General features: G+C 58.5%; 1 protein-coding gene across 3 annotated transcripts in view; it reads left to right on the top strand.

The window, feature by feature from the left end:
• Positions 1–2,670: 2,670 nt before the first annotated feature.
• RASSF5 (Ras association domain family member 5) overlaps positions 2,671–13,809 on the top strand; it is a 29,730-nt gene continuing 18,591 nt past the window's right edge. The window contains exons 1-2 of one of the 3 annotated variants that reach the window (XM_080569050.1): positions 2,671–3,403; positions 12,760–12,872. In XM_080569050.1, the coding sequence (XP_080425176.1) occupies positions 3,130–3,403; positions 12,760–12,872 (387 nt within the window). In that variant the 5' untranslated portion in view covers positions 2,671–3,129. Of the gene's footprint in view, positions 3,404–10,688; positions 11,173–12,018; positions 12,527–12,759; positions 12,873–13,809 lie in introns of those variants that run through there. The other 2 variants (XM_080569051.1, XM_080569052.1) reach the window with 2 other exon arrangements.

The raw sequence follows: 13,809 nt of genomic DNA, 5'->3' as shown, positions 1-13,809 counted from the left end.
CCTGGGGTGATTTATGGCTTGTGACAGATCCCACAGCCCGTGGTGCTGCAGAGAGCCCGGGCTGGGTGACAGCAAAGGGCCTGGGCTGCCGGGAAGCCAGGCAGGGTGGCACCCGTGTCCCAGCACAGGGGATGGGGTCAGGCAGGCTCCAAGGCAGCTTTTACACCCAGAGGGTTCCTGGCAGAGACCAGGCAGGGTTCCCCGGCTCTTCCCACCCCTTGCAGGCACACCGAGGGCATGCACGCACATATCAGTGTCCCAGACCCTGCTCCTCACCCTGGGAAGGGTGAGCACTAACAGGGTGTGGGGCGGCAGCCGGTGGCCCCCCTTTGCTCCTGTGGTCTGCGAGGTGGTGGCTGTGCTGGTGAAAGGGGATTTAGGACATGTTTGGATTCATTCTGTCTCCCTGCACGAAGCCCATGGCCGTGTGTTTGCCTTGTCACCACCGCTGGCTGCTGGTGCTCGGGGAGGTTGGAGCCGGGACTTGGGCAGCGCTGGCACCAGCAGAGCCCAGGGGCGGCTCCGTGCAGCTCCCGGTGGTGCCGCTGGAAGCAGAGGCTGAGCCATTGTCTGGGCAAGCAAACGCGTCTGACTCAGCCGCGGCGGGGATGCTCAGCGTGCCTGCCCGAACCTGTCCCTCGGCAGGGAACGAAACACCCAGATCTTCCCTTCACCCTTCCTCCAGTTCCCTTCCCAGCACGTTTTCTGGAGGTGACACGCGTTGGCTCAGCCAAAAGCTTTCAGCCAAGTCCGGGCCTGCCGGGCTGCTCTGGTCCCCGAGCTCCTGCGGGCCCCAGAGCTCGTCCCCAGCCCTGGGACCACAGAACTCGGCCAGCGCCCAGGGTCAGAGCGGCACCACGGAGAGGCAGGGGGCTGCCTGGTGTGGTCAATCCGAGGACTGACCATGGCAAAAATTTCCAGCCCCTACTGGGAGACGTATGGTGGCACAAGGGAAAAACAGCGTGCCCCTGGAGCTGACCGACCTCTGCCCAGGTCTCAGCAGGGATGTGAATTTTGCAGGGGGACAGCAGGCTTCAAGGTGCACACCATGGCTTGAAGGAGCAAGGAGCAGCAGCTCCGGGACTGTGCCTGGCTTTGCTTTCTTGTAAGAACAGGCTGAGAGTGCCAGGAGCTGCCCCTGCACAGGAAACTGCTTCTGAGTGGTATTTGGCACCAAGTCTGAACGTTCCCATTCATTTTAATTGTAAAAACCAACATCCTGACTGTCAAACCCAACGGCTTACTGTACAAGCGGTGGAACTAAGCCATCACTTAAAAACTTTTCCCCTGCAAATTATTTTCTAGGATTCTCCTAGTTTTATAACTAATGTTATCTTTAATCCACCCCAAATTCACTGACATCCCCCATCGGAGCAGGGCAGGGAGCCCAGGCACTTGCTCGGGTTCAGTGGAGCTGGGCTGATTTGGACCAGCTGAGCATCTGACCTGGAACACGTTTGGCTCTAGCAAGAAGGGATTTATGTCTTGGCACAGGAAAAAAAAAATAAATAGTTTTTACTACCAGCCCTTGCCGTGCTTAATCTGCCCTAACACAGCCGCTGCAAAGGGGACTCCCAGAACCAAGGCTGACTCCTTGTTCTGTTCATGGTCAGGGAAGAGGACAGGACGAAATACCGACTTTGGGGGAAAACACTTGCCCAGGAATAAATCTGCTGCTGTTCTCAAGCAGAAGCAGAGGATGCATGAAAGTGAATCAGGATCCCAAACAGGGAAGAAAAGGACCTTACAGATATTAATCATGCTACTTAACACAGAACAAAACTCGAATTTTGTAGGCTGTATAATTCCTTTAGTTTTAAGCTCTTACCGGTGACTGCTTATGGCACTAGTCTTTTGTAACTCAGAGCCAGTGTTTTAATCCATCCTTCCAACTAAAATCCTCCAAAAGGACTTAAATATCTTTGGCTCATCTTGTCCTTGGGAGTTCGTGAAGATACCACATTCAGCATCCCGAAGCCAGGGCTCACACAGCCCAGCACCGCTCACTGCAGCTGTCGCTTCACCTGGCTGCTCTCACACAAACCAGAGGAGCACAGGCGCGATTCTGCCCCAGCTACGTGTTTCAAACCAAAGCGAATGAGCACCGCAGAGAAGGGATGTACTGGTGGTTCGACAGCTAGCCCAAAGCCTGGGCGATGCGTGTCCTGCATGGCCCAGGGTGTCCCGAGGGCTTGGCAAACCAGACACGGCTATCCTTGGCACCGCAGTGCTGGAGCCTGCTCAGATCCACTCCAGAAATTGGCCATAATATTTTCCCTTTCACTTCTCCCACAACCACAAAAGCCTCAGCTGGGAGAGATAATTGCTTCGGCTCGCAGCCCTCAGCGGCGCTCCAGAGCCCTGCTGGCATTTCAGTGGGGAAAGGGAATTCGCTCCAGCTGCCCTTGCAGCCGGGTCCATGCATTCAGGCTGAGCTAGGAGAGGGTTTGCACCAGCCTGTGTGGCTGCACCCGGGTTTTAGTGTCCGTATATAAAGCAGCACCTTAGACATGCTCCTACTGCTCCTGGGGGGGCAAACCTGGGGATGGGGATGGGGATGGGGATGGGGATGGGGATGGGGATGGGGATGGGGATGGGGATGGGGATGGGGATGGGGATGGGGATGGGGATGGGGATGGGATGGGATGGGGATGGGGATGGGATGCTGCCGCCCCCACCAGCTCTGTGCTGAGGGCTGCCCGCCCCAGCTGCAGCACCAGGACCGGGGGTGCTGTGCGCTGCCCCCAGCCAGCATCGGGCCCACGGGGAGCCGCGTCCCGTGGGGAGGGGTCTCGGGAGAGCGTGGGGGTGCGGGTCCCACGGGGAAGGGTCTTGCTGGGAGAACCCCCCCGCCCCCGGGGGAAGGGGGATCCCTTTCCGTGGGGGGAGCAAGGGCGCGGGGGGAGGTCCGGAGGGTGGCTTTGGGGGCGGCCTTCGCGGCGGGGGGTTCCCCGTGGGAATCCCACGGCGGCCGCTCCCACGCCCCCCCCCGGCCCTGTCTCCTCCCCGGGGCCGGGCCGAGGCGCCTGCGCTGCCCGGTGCCGGGAGCCCGTGGCGCGGCCGTGGGCTTGCGAGCTTTTGGGGCCGGGGGGGGGTGGGCGTTTGGGGCCGTGCCCCCCTCCCGGCACCATGCGGCGGCCGTCGGGCCCCGCTCCCAGCGCCCCGGAGCCGGGGGGCGGCCGGGTGCCGGGGAGCCCCGGCGGGGCGAGGGGGGCGCGGCGGTTGCGGCGGCGCGGGGGGGTCCCGCGGCTGCTGCCCGACGTGCGCAGCATCTTCCCGGCCCCCGGGGAGCCCCCGGAGAGCGGCCGCGGCCGCGGCCACCGCTTCGTGCCCCGCGCCCTGCGCCGCGGCTGGTGCGACCTGTGCGGAGCCGCCGTGCGGGAGCGCGCCCTGCGCTGCGACTGTGAGTGCTGCCCCCCCCCATCCCCCTGAACCCTGCTGAACCCCCCCCCCCCCGCTGCCCATCGCACCCTGCTGCCCACCCCCCTGCTGCCCCCTGCACCCCTGCTGCCCCCCCTCCCGTTGCCCCCCGCACCCTGCTGCCCCCCGCACCCTGCTGCCCCCCCGTTGCCCCCCGCACCCCTGCCCAGGGGCTCCATCCCTCCCTGCCCTCCCCTCCGCCTGCCCGACTTCGCCGCCCCACTCCCCTGCCCGCTCCCACCCACACCCCCCCGGCCCCCTGCGAGACCCCCCCGGGACCCCCCCAGAGGTGGCGGGTGCAGGGCTGCGGGAAGCGGAGCTTTTCGGGGAAAGCTGGGGTTAGCTGCTCATTGCCAGGGCCGTGAAGGGCTTGGTGTTATTCCCGGGCAGCAGATCTCCCCGGTTAGTGGAAAGGGTTCGTGTCCGTAATGCTTTACGGTGGGGCGTAAATCCCTCCAGAAATAGAAGGCTTTTCGGGCACCTTGCTTTGCCCCGACTCCCAGGTTAAGGTGCTTGTGCCACCGAGGGTCGCTGAGGTGCGTGCTGTGCCCATCCGGCGTGTGTCACCTCTGTGCTGTGTCCTGCAGGGGAGGTCACCACTTCCCTCATGTGGGACGGGGCTCCCCGCCACCAAATGGGGTGGCCCAGTTGGGGCTGGGGCTGCTCTCAGGCCACGGGGCACACACACGCCCTGCGTGTCCTTGGTGCAGCCCCGCGGTGTGCCAGGGAGGGGGAGCGAGGGGGCTGGGGCAGAGGAGGTTTGGTAACCCCCCTCACTGATAACTTGGGGGCAGCAGATTGCTCCAGACACAAGGAACACAGGTGCCATAAATCAACTACAAGTATCAAAAAAGCTACATCTGGTGCCAAGTTCTTCCAGGGAAAGTGCCCCGACCCCAGAACTACCAGCGTGTGTCAGTGGGGTGCTTCAGTCGGGGGGCTTCTCCTGCCCGAGCTGTGTGCTCAGCCCAAAGGGAAGGGTTTGGTGCAGCAAAGAGCCCTACAGAGCCGGTTTGTCTCAGCAAAGGCTGAGCACCCGCAGTGCAGGGAGCAAAACGGGCAGGCTTAGTCACACTTGCATCAGCATGGACGGGAGCAAGGAAAACTCGTGGTGGCAACAGCACTCTGGGCTAGAGCAGCAGCTGGGGTTAGGTGCTGTGTGTCTTCAGGTAACCGAGGAAAAATCAGTGTTTTTGTGTTGGTTGGGTCAAGCTTTCACTTCTTCATAGTGCAAATGTCACTATTGCTGCTGTATGGTAAGCGCCGCTACCACTGGAAAATGAGGAATGCCGATGTATTTCTAGTGCAATTAATCTTGGTAATGAATCCATTTGTCCTTTCTCTGTTGCTGGCTGACAGTAGAAATTAATAAGGAAATTTGCTCTGGCGCTGTGGGTGTGGGAACGGCTGGGGCCGGAGCTGCTGAAGCAGCCCGAGGTGGAAGCGCTCGTTGCCTGCTCCGTCCGTCTGCTGCTGGCTGGAGGCTTCTCTTGGTCCGTGCACGCAGCATCATCCATACCCCATCAGGGGCGTGCGGGGCCAGGGTGCCCTCGGTGTCAGCATGGATGGCAGGTTGCTGGTGGTTATTTGGGGCAAAGCAATGAGCTGGGCCCCCTGTGCAGCTCTGGAGCAGGCTTTGTTGCTTATTTTCTCGCTCATTTGGGGGACTGTGCCTGGCCCGTGCTGTAATGCCAGCCTCACTGGGGCAGTTAGTGCCACGCTCAGCCCCTTCTGGTCCTTACGCTTGGCTTTCCTGCAGTTAGGAACTGATGAAATGTTTCTAGCAGGGATTTGCGTGGCGCAGTGTGAGCAGGGCTCGTACTCACGCCTCCTGGTGCTATTTGGAAAGGAAGGGCAGTTGGGGAGGTGGCTGCACCATATGGCCGTGCTGCATCACGTTAAGGTCTTAGCACGGGCTGCTGGTAATTAAATGGAACCCAGACAGCACAGCAAAGGGGTATGCTGGGGCTGGTGAGCTTGCTCGGTGGTGCGTTATTTGAATTATTTGAAAGGGGGGATGTAGATGCATTTTGCCAGTGGTACCTTTGCTTTCTGCCTGCTCTTCCTGCTTCGCTTCCTGGAAGAGCTGTAAGGGCCGGTGCATTCCCTGGGGCTGGAGCTCGCCCGCTGTACCCCAGCAAATGTGCGATGAACGTGCTGAAAGGAAGAGCCTGGCTTTATTCAAGGCAAAACAAATGTTATCGGGCTCCTGTCCTTCACCAGGCATCCTGCACAAGCTGTCGCGGGGCTCGCACATGAGGTGAGGCGCTGGGTGCCTGGTGGTTGTTCTGAAAATCCCGATCTAAATATTAATCCCCTGCACTTTGTGGTGCTGAGTGCTATAAATAGATGTTTCGAGCGACTTCTCTCGCAGGACTTTTTTTCCTACTTATATTGAAACCAATCTTAAATAACTATTTCCCTTTTCAGTTCTGTGGATAATTATCCAGGCTGTGGGAGTAGTTCTGCCTCTAAAATTCCCCAAACAGCCAAGCAGCATTGCTGGGAAGGAGGGAAACTTCAGTGGAAATGCTCGTAACATCTTCTGAGCTCATCATCCTCCCAGCAGTGGCTCCTTTTACAAATGCCCGAGAGCTGCAGATGGGGCGTGCTTTGCTTCCTTGGTGAATCTCTTTCTTCTGGTGCAGGGTTGCTGCTTGTTTGCTTTTGACTTGTAGCCTGGGGATGCACGGGGTTTTGTTTGTGCAGTTCTGACCTATTTGTGTCTACATCACATCTGGTGGTCTTTTGTGAAAGGTAGGGGCTGCGTCTCCTCCTCCCTCCCCACCTGCTCCACATCCCCTCCATCCATTTCCCAGGCTCTGCTCTAAGCATCTGTCGGGGCAGCCTCGAAATTGCCTTTTTTCCTGAGAGCACTTCACCGCATTTCCATGCCAGCTCACCCCGAGGTGGCCCGGTTCTTCCTGCAGGATGCTCCCATCCTTGCTGTACGGGTGTTGCAGGTGCTGACTGTGAAATTCCTGCTCCCGGAACTGCAGCCGTTAGCAAAACCCGCGGACAGACCCATCCCAGTGCTCGTTCCTTCGCCTTTTTCCACCATCTGCCATGCACTGGGCTCTCGCCCCAGGCGTTCACCGGCCTCGTGTCTGTGCTGGCAGGGCTGCGCCGCGGCCTCTCCGCTCTGGGCAGCTCAGGGTGTGAGTTACCGCTCGCATATTTCCTGGGCTGTGTTTATCAAGTCCTGCGGAATTGTTTCCTTGGCCCAGGTGGGTTAAGCCGGGCGTGCCTCTTGCATTCGGAGTGACCACAGCCACCTCTGCGTGTTTGCTCTCGTGGTCTGCGGGGAGCTGGGGGGGGCCCCAGCAGGGCCCGGCTGGCAGCTGGGGCTCGATGCCCTCCTGGCCCGACAGGATGGAGCTCGTACCTCTGATGACAGGCATGTTACCCAAATAGGGTGCTGTTGGCCAAAGGGCTTTTTATAAGAAAACCGCCCCAGGCACCCAGCGCTGCCCTGCGGGACGGCCGGTTGTGAAATGCTGCTCCAAGGAGGGGTCGGGGCCCCCAGCTCCTGGTGGTCTCTGTGTCTGAGGTCAGGTTTTGATCCGTCTTGCAACGTGGACCTGGCTCAGCAAAGCGCCTCAGCACGTGTCTGGGTTTACATCAGTGGTCTGAAGCCCCCTTATGGCTCCACGCAGTTCAGTTGGTGTCCAAGCACTGCAGAATCAGGACCCCTTTCCTCAAGAAGGCAGCCGGCAAAACGCACGGCATTTCTCTTTCTAGTTGGTAAACTGCAGTTCTGACATTGCAGGTTCTTGAGTAGGTGTTTGCTTAAGATAAGGAGCTCTTTGCCAGGTGGGGACACTCTCAAGGAGCACAGCTTTGCTGGCATGGGGCTCTGCACCCATAGCTGTCCAGGACCCAAGGGTTTTCCATGTTTTCCACGTCCTCCCACGCCCTGTCACGTCTCTGCTCTCACCACTGTAAATAATGATCGCTAACAGCTCACAGAACCACGGCGTGTTGCGTTTCTCTGCATTTAGCTGGCCCGGACAGATTCCTGAGGCTGCTCGCCCTCGCAGGTGGCTGGGGTGGGTGCTGGCTGGGTGCTGCAGGGCTGGGGGCGGGCACGGGGCGCATCCTGCCCGCACCTCCCGGAGCAGGGCAGTCGCTTACGGGGGACACGGAGGTGTGGGCAGGGGCTGGGGCCTGCCCCGGGCCCTGCAGCAGCTGCCCTGGCTCCTGGGGGGCAGCTCAGGTCTCTGGGGTCATCGTCCCGGCTGCATTCGGTCCAGCCCCGATGCCTTGGGAATTATTTATGGAGAGAAACACCAGGAAAAGCTCCGGCTCTTGTTGTACAGGTTAGTGCAGGGGCTTTTCTCTCCCCCTGTTTTTTCCTGGTCCGGTGGGGTTAGCTGAGCTTGCTGCTCTGGATGTGGGACGAAGGGATGCGTGTAGCCGTGGGGAGGCTCTCAAGGGGTTGGGACAGTGAGGGGTGAGCAAGAAATTCCCCTGTGTTACCTCCTTGCCTGCTTGGTGGGATGTTTAGGGAAATTTGGGAACTTTCATCTGTGTTACTCCAGGGGTAAAACAGGAAGAATGTGTGGCGCAGGATGCTGGGAAAGCTGCCCCGTTTGTGAGAAGGTCTCTGAGTAGAGATGAGGCAGTTCTAAATGAGAGGCTGTAAGTGACGGATTTAAAACGTGCTGTTAGGGGGTGCCTGTCCCACCCCATCACTCAACACCCAGCGCAGTTATAACCGATGGATGCTGTGAAAGAACAGCGGCATCAGTCTAAAACCTGGCTACACATCTGCAGAGTTCAAGTCAAAATTATAAATACAGTTAACCTCGGTGTATTCCTTTAATCTAACACTTCATTAAACGTTGGAGGCTTTAGACAACTGCAGGGGAAAGGCAGCGAAGGGAAGGGAGGGGATCGGAGCGAGACCTCCCGTGTGCGGCTGGGTCCTGCGCTCCCTCTCGGCTCTAATCTCCTCCCTTGGGTTGTTTTATCTTATCAAGCAAAAAGGCCCAGAAATAGAAAGTTTTCCATGGCTAGCAGGACAAGCCCAGAGATGCACCAGCCCCAAGCTGTGCATTGCCTCTTTGTTAAAAAAAATAAATATATATATCCGTCAAACAGCAGCGGGCTGTAAATGGGCGATGTCGATGCGTTATCTCCACGGGAGGAAGGCCTCTCGTGGAAGCAGGCGCAGCTCGTGCGGTGCCCAGCACCTCTCCCGTGCTGCCCGTGCTGGCCGGGGAGTGCTCGGTCGCCTCTCGCAAGGATGTCGGGAGGGAAAGCGGAGGCAGCCGCTTGCTTCGGGCTTGTAACGAAGCGAATCCGCAAAATTTTCGGGCGTTTTCCCAAGTCGAAGTCGTGGTCGGAGGGGCTGCAGCGGCCGAGGAGGGAGGTCTTGCTGCTGAAAGGTAGGGGACCGTGCGCTGCTGGGTCTGGATGTGTCTGTAGCTGCCGCGTGATGGCTTTCTGCTGCTAATTAGGTGTGATGGGGTTCCTGCAGGGCTGCCCTGAGCCTGCCACAAAGGAGCGTGGTGGGAAAGGTGCTGGCCCTGCTCCCGGAGCCCCCAGAGAGGCTTCCCTGGGAAATCTGGCCCAAGAGCATCGTCTGCCTGGCAGCTGGTTTGTGCTCCAGGCCTTGCAGCGGTGCAGGGGACCCCGGGCAAGTTACTGTCACCAGAAGGGTCGGGTCTGGACAGGCGAAACCCTTCCCTCAGTTTCCACCTGCTTTGAAAAATGAAAAACCTGATTTAGACCCAAACCTGCTCAGCCCTTGACTGCTGGGTGCAGGCACGGGGCAGAGGCAGGGCTGGGTGGCTGCAGCCGGGGGTGCCGGGAGGTGCTCGGTGCCTCCCAGGAGCTCAGGACCTCTCCTGCATGCGCTGGGTGGAGGCTGCGGAGGTGCCCTGATCCCATCCTGCCCACCAGGAGGGGACACGCAGCTCTCGTTAGGTCGCAGGGCCACATCCTGCAGCCTCGGCTGAGGTTACCCTGAGTGACGTCGGGTGGCTCCGGGTGAGCACGAAGGCAAACCTCGTGCGTGGCGTGCTCCAAACGCGCGTGCGTGAGCTGCCCGAGGGATTTCGGGGCTGGAGGATGAAGGGAAGAAATCTTCTCAGCACAGGAAGGCTCCAGGTGTGCTGCGGATGGCGTTCAGCCGTCGTGCCGGCCAAGATCTCCCTGCCCACGTTTTTGTGGGTTTGCTGATGTTGGGAGGATTTCTGCTTTTTTTATTTCCGTGAGTGGCAGGATCCTCAGCAAACCAGGAACTGGAGCTTTGAGATAATTCTTGCAATTTCAAGATTGATTTGAACATCGCACGGGTTGTTTCGTGGTGTGTCCTCTCTGATCGCGCCGCTTTGCCACCTAGTGCGCGCCGCAGCGCCGCTGCTGGAAGTGCAGATTTCAGCCAAAAAACAGTTTAGAAGCATTAGGCTGAAGGATGCCCCGCAGCATCTGGGGCATTTGGGGGGCAGGGGCAGGCAGGGTGCCTGCAGAGCTATATTTAGGACTAAATGAATGGGGCTGTTTTGCACCATCCAGCTTTATCTCCCCTAGAAACTTTATCTGTGGATAAAGGGAAATTCTTTTCAGCCACTAGTTTGTTTTTTTGTGTGTGTGTGTGTTTCTCTTTTTCTATATTGGGATCACATTTTTGGGTTTTTGTTTTTTTTTTTCCCTTTAAAAAGAAACTGCCTTTCCAAGTGTTGCTTTGTTCGACTGGAATAGAAATTATCTCAAAGCCTAAGTGGAGGCATCCTGCTTCGGTGGCTCCTGGCAAGCCTGTCACGTGGCTGCTTCCTAAAGCTGTGCTGGCTTTCTAAAATTAGTGCTCCCTGCCAGATAGGGGGTGATTAGGTCTGCTAATAGGTGCTGGTGACTAAGGAGGTGTCGTGCTGTAATCCTGCAAAGAAATGCCTGCCCGCAATGGGCCCGATCCGGAGGTGTGCTCGGGAGCTGTGATTTCTGTGGTCAATATTACGTATTTCGGACCTCGCCGCATGCAGGTGCTGCAGCCTTCCTGCCCCACGGGCTGTGGTTGGGGCAAGCTGTCTAAATCTGAAAATCCTGGATAAAATAGGCAGCAGGGAATGGTTAATTATTTTTTTTTTTTCCTGGTCAGGGGTAAGGAGAGCAGCACAGCCCTTGGTGGCCTCACGCAGGGACCCAGAGCCCTGCTCTGCTGGCGCCGGGTGCTCAGGGGGGGCTGCACCTGAAGCCCCCTCAGGTTGGCACCTCCAGCAGAGACTTGGTGAATGTCCCCCTGGTTCAGTTGCTCAGAAGGTCATGCATTAAATTACCATGTAACTGCTCAGCTTATCTCCAATTAAAAAAAAAAGGCAAGGCTCCCTGCTTTCCCCCAGGCTTACTTGAGACAACTGACTTGGAAGAGGAGAATGACAGACAGCTGGTGCCAGATGAATGAGAAACAATTCCCCTGCCTCCCCTGGAGGCGATGCTCTGCCCCCAGGCACCAGCTCTGTTCTTGGGCATTCCCGAGCGTTCGTGGGGCTGAGCAGGAATCCCCGTTGCTGGAGCAAAGGTGGGACATTGCTTTGCTTTCCTGCAAACCTGAGACATTCAAAAGCAAGGACTTGAAAGCCAAAGGGAGGGAAAAATAAGTAGAATACAGGAAAATGTGGGTTTTCCTGCAGAGGGGACTCCTGTTCTGGCATCAATGTTACTGGTTTTTGGAGGGGCTCAGACGTGCATGTGCGAGTCCTTTGCCGGGAGCTTCGAGGCATATCCCCCGCTCCAGGTCTGCTCTGGAAGGTGCGTGATGATGTGAAATTCACAGCAGTAAAGGAATCTCATGCTTCAAGCTGTGCTGGCTCTTTTGGGAGAGCACCGGGGGGGTCTCCTGTCCCCACGGGGCCCCAGCAGTGCCCTGCTCCCCGCGAGACACGGCTCCTCCTGTCCCCGTGCTGCAGGAGCCCCGGCTTTCCTCCACCCCAGGGCCGCGAGCTGCCCCGAGCCCGTCTTGCTCGAGCGCCAGCCGATTTCCATGGAGATATCAAAGGACCCTACTGGCATTAGTGAAATATCTATAGATTTCCAAGCGACTCAGAGCAGTGCAAAAATAAATAAATAGCAAAAAACGGCACAGAGCCGCCACGCGGTGCTGCAGAGGCAGCAGGAGGGGCGGGGGGAGCCCGGGCTGCTTTGCAATGAGCTGCTGGCTGCCGTGGGGGCTCCGAGGCCTGTGGGGACGCCGTGCTGCTGGGCTCGTGTCGCGCACACGCTGGGGGCAGCAGGGGCAGGAAGGATCCTGCTCGGCCGCGGTGGCGTCGCTGCGTGGGTTTGCTGCACTGCGGCAGCAAGCGCAAGGCGTGCTTTCGGTGCACCCGAGAGCATCCAAAGTCCTGTCTCCTTCTGCTGCGTCAACTCTTTTGCCTTGCTTTGGGGGGGATTTTTTTATTTTATTTTTCAGGTCAGTGACCGCACTGGAATTTTGGATGGTGTAAAAAGTTGCTTTAATGGCATTTGTAGGGCAGTTAAACATTAAACGGGTTGGAAGGGCTGTTAAAGCAGAAGGAGGCTGGTGGCTGCTCTCAGGGGAGAACGGAGGAGTGTGGCTTTTGGGGGAAAACCCTGGGGGGGGTGGGGGGGGGGGGTGACTGCTGCCATGTCGGACAGGAGGTGCTGGCCGTGCCCAAGGCAGAGCAAGGTGCGTGCCCCAGGAGGCGATCCCAGGGCTCTCCGTGGAATCCCTGCCTGGAGCTAGTTAATGGCCCGCAGCAGGACGGGGCAGCAGCCAAAGCAAACATGTTGTGCCAACGCCTGGCTGCCCCAGGGCAGCCTGCCGGGGGCTTGTAGGTCACGGCCACCACCTGCGTCCTGGTTTTGGGGCACTCTGGTGGTGAATCCACGCCTCGGTCACTGCAACCCCCCTTTGAAATGTTCACAGCTGGTGACCTGACATAGTCTGACTTCTGTCTGATACCGGGGTGGTTTGCCCCTTGACGCTGGAGAATTAAGCGTCCTTTTCCTCGTGAAAAGGAAATCAAGCGTCCTTTCTCTCGTGGCCAAGCTTTGCTGCTGGCGCTGTGGCGTTCCTCAGAAGCTCAGCAGGGGAGGGGCATGAGGCCGTGTGGGTCTGGTGGGGCTCGGGCACATCCCGTGTCTGGTATGTTGGTGCTCCAGCGGGTCGGGGAAAGGCGGCAGGACACGAGGCGGGAGCATTGCCCGTGCCAGAGCGTCCTAACGCGAGGTTCCCTGGGGAGAGGGCGCGGGAGCGGTCTTTACAGCTGGGCTTTGCTGCTGCTTGCCCCCGTCTGCAGCTCGGAGACCCTGCCTTAGGGCTCCCGGGCTCCCCCCCAGCGCGGAGCGGGTGCTCACTGTGTTCTCCTCTCTCTGCAGACTGCAGGTACACGTGCCACCCGCAGTGCCGCAGCCTCATCCAGCTGGACTGCCGCCGGCCCGGCCCCGGCCAGCTCTCGCCCGAGAGCACCCTCGTGCCTCCCTGCAGCCAGGTACGCCGGGGTCCCCGTGGTGGCGGTCGCCTCGCGATGCTCAACCCCATCTCTCTACGACCTGTTTCTTGCTCCCGAAGGGTTTGACAGGGGGATGTTTTGTCACAGGCAGGTCAAAACCTGCCCGAATTGGGTCTGATCCGCACGGGGAGGGACAGGATCGGACACAGGCAGCGCTCCTCGCTTTTTCTCGCATAATCCATTGCTGCTAAACCGGCAGCGCAGCAGCACGCAGCCACTTCAACAGCTGGCTTTATCTGGTGTCAAGAAAATCTGGAGGAAGCACCATTAACAAGGTGGTTTGTTTGTTTTTGGCGCGGGATGCATGTAAATGCTGTGCTGCGCCTGTGCGTGGTGCTGCCGTGAGCTGCTGGGGCTGGAGGGGCTCTCCCTGAGTTATTTGAATAAGGGCGTGAAGCCGTAGCTGTTTGTTTACATCTCCCTCAAATGTCAGCGGGTTTCCCCCAGCGACATTTAAAAAAAAAGCTTCATTTTTAGAAAAACTAGGAAGAGGTGTTTCTTCTTCAGGGTGACGAGGGCAGCCGGGGTTATTGATGGCTCTGATAATGAACACGGAGCCCACGCTTTGCAGCAGTTTGTCACTGATGTGACCCTGGTGTCATCCCCCCACGTGCCTGGGGAGCAAAAATCCCTCTGATTACAGCTGCAGGCTGTACGTACGCCTGCCCTGGGGCCCCGGGTGGGCATTCCCTGTCCCGGGAAAGGCTGCACTGCTGGGGTGCCAGGGGTCTGGTATCAGCGTGAATCACAGCAATAAATCTGTTCTTGTTTGCGCTTTTGAGAAGTGTACCAGGGACCAGCAGTGCCTGCATCCCTTACGCCTTTTGGGCTTGGACACCCTGATGGCTGGGATTTGGGAAGAGAGGTGGATGTTCAGGTTTGCACGACCTAGGCCCGTAAGGGGGAGTACACAGCC

The sequence above is a fragment of the Anser brachyrhynchus genome (genome assembly GCF_964034855.1).
Source record: "Anser brachyrhynchus genome assembly, chromosome: 27".
NCBI lineage: Eukaryota > Metazoa > Chordata > Aves > Anseriformes > Anatidae > Anser > Anser brachyrhynchus.
This window is presented reverse-complemented; position numbering and strand designations above follow the sequence as displayed.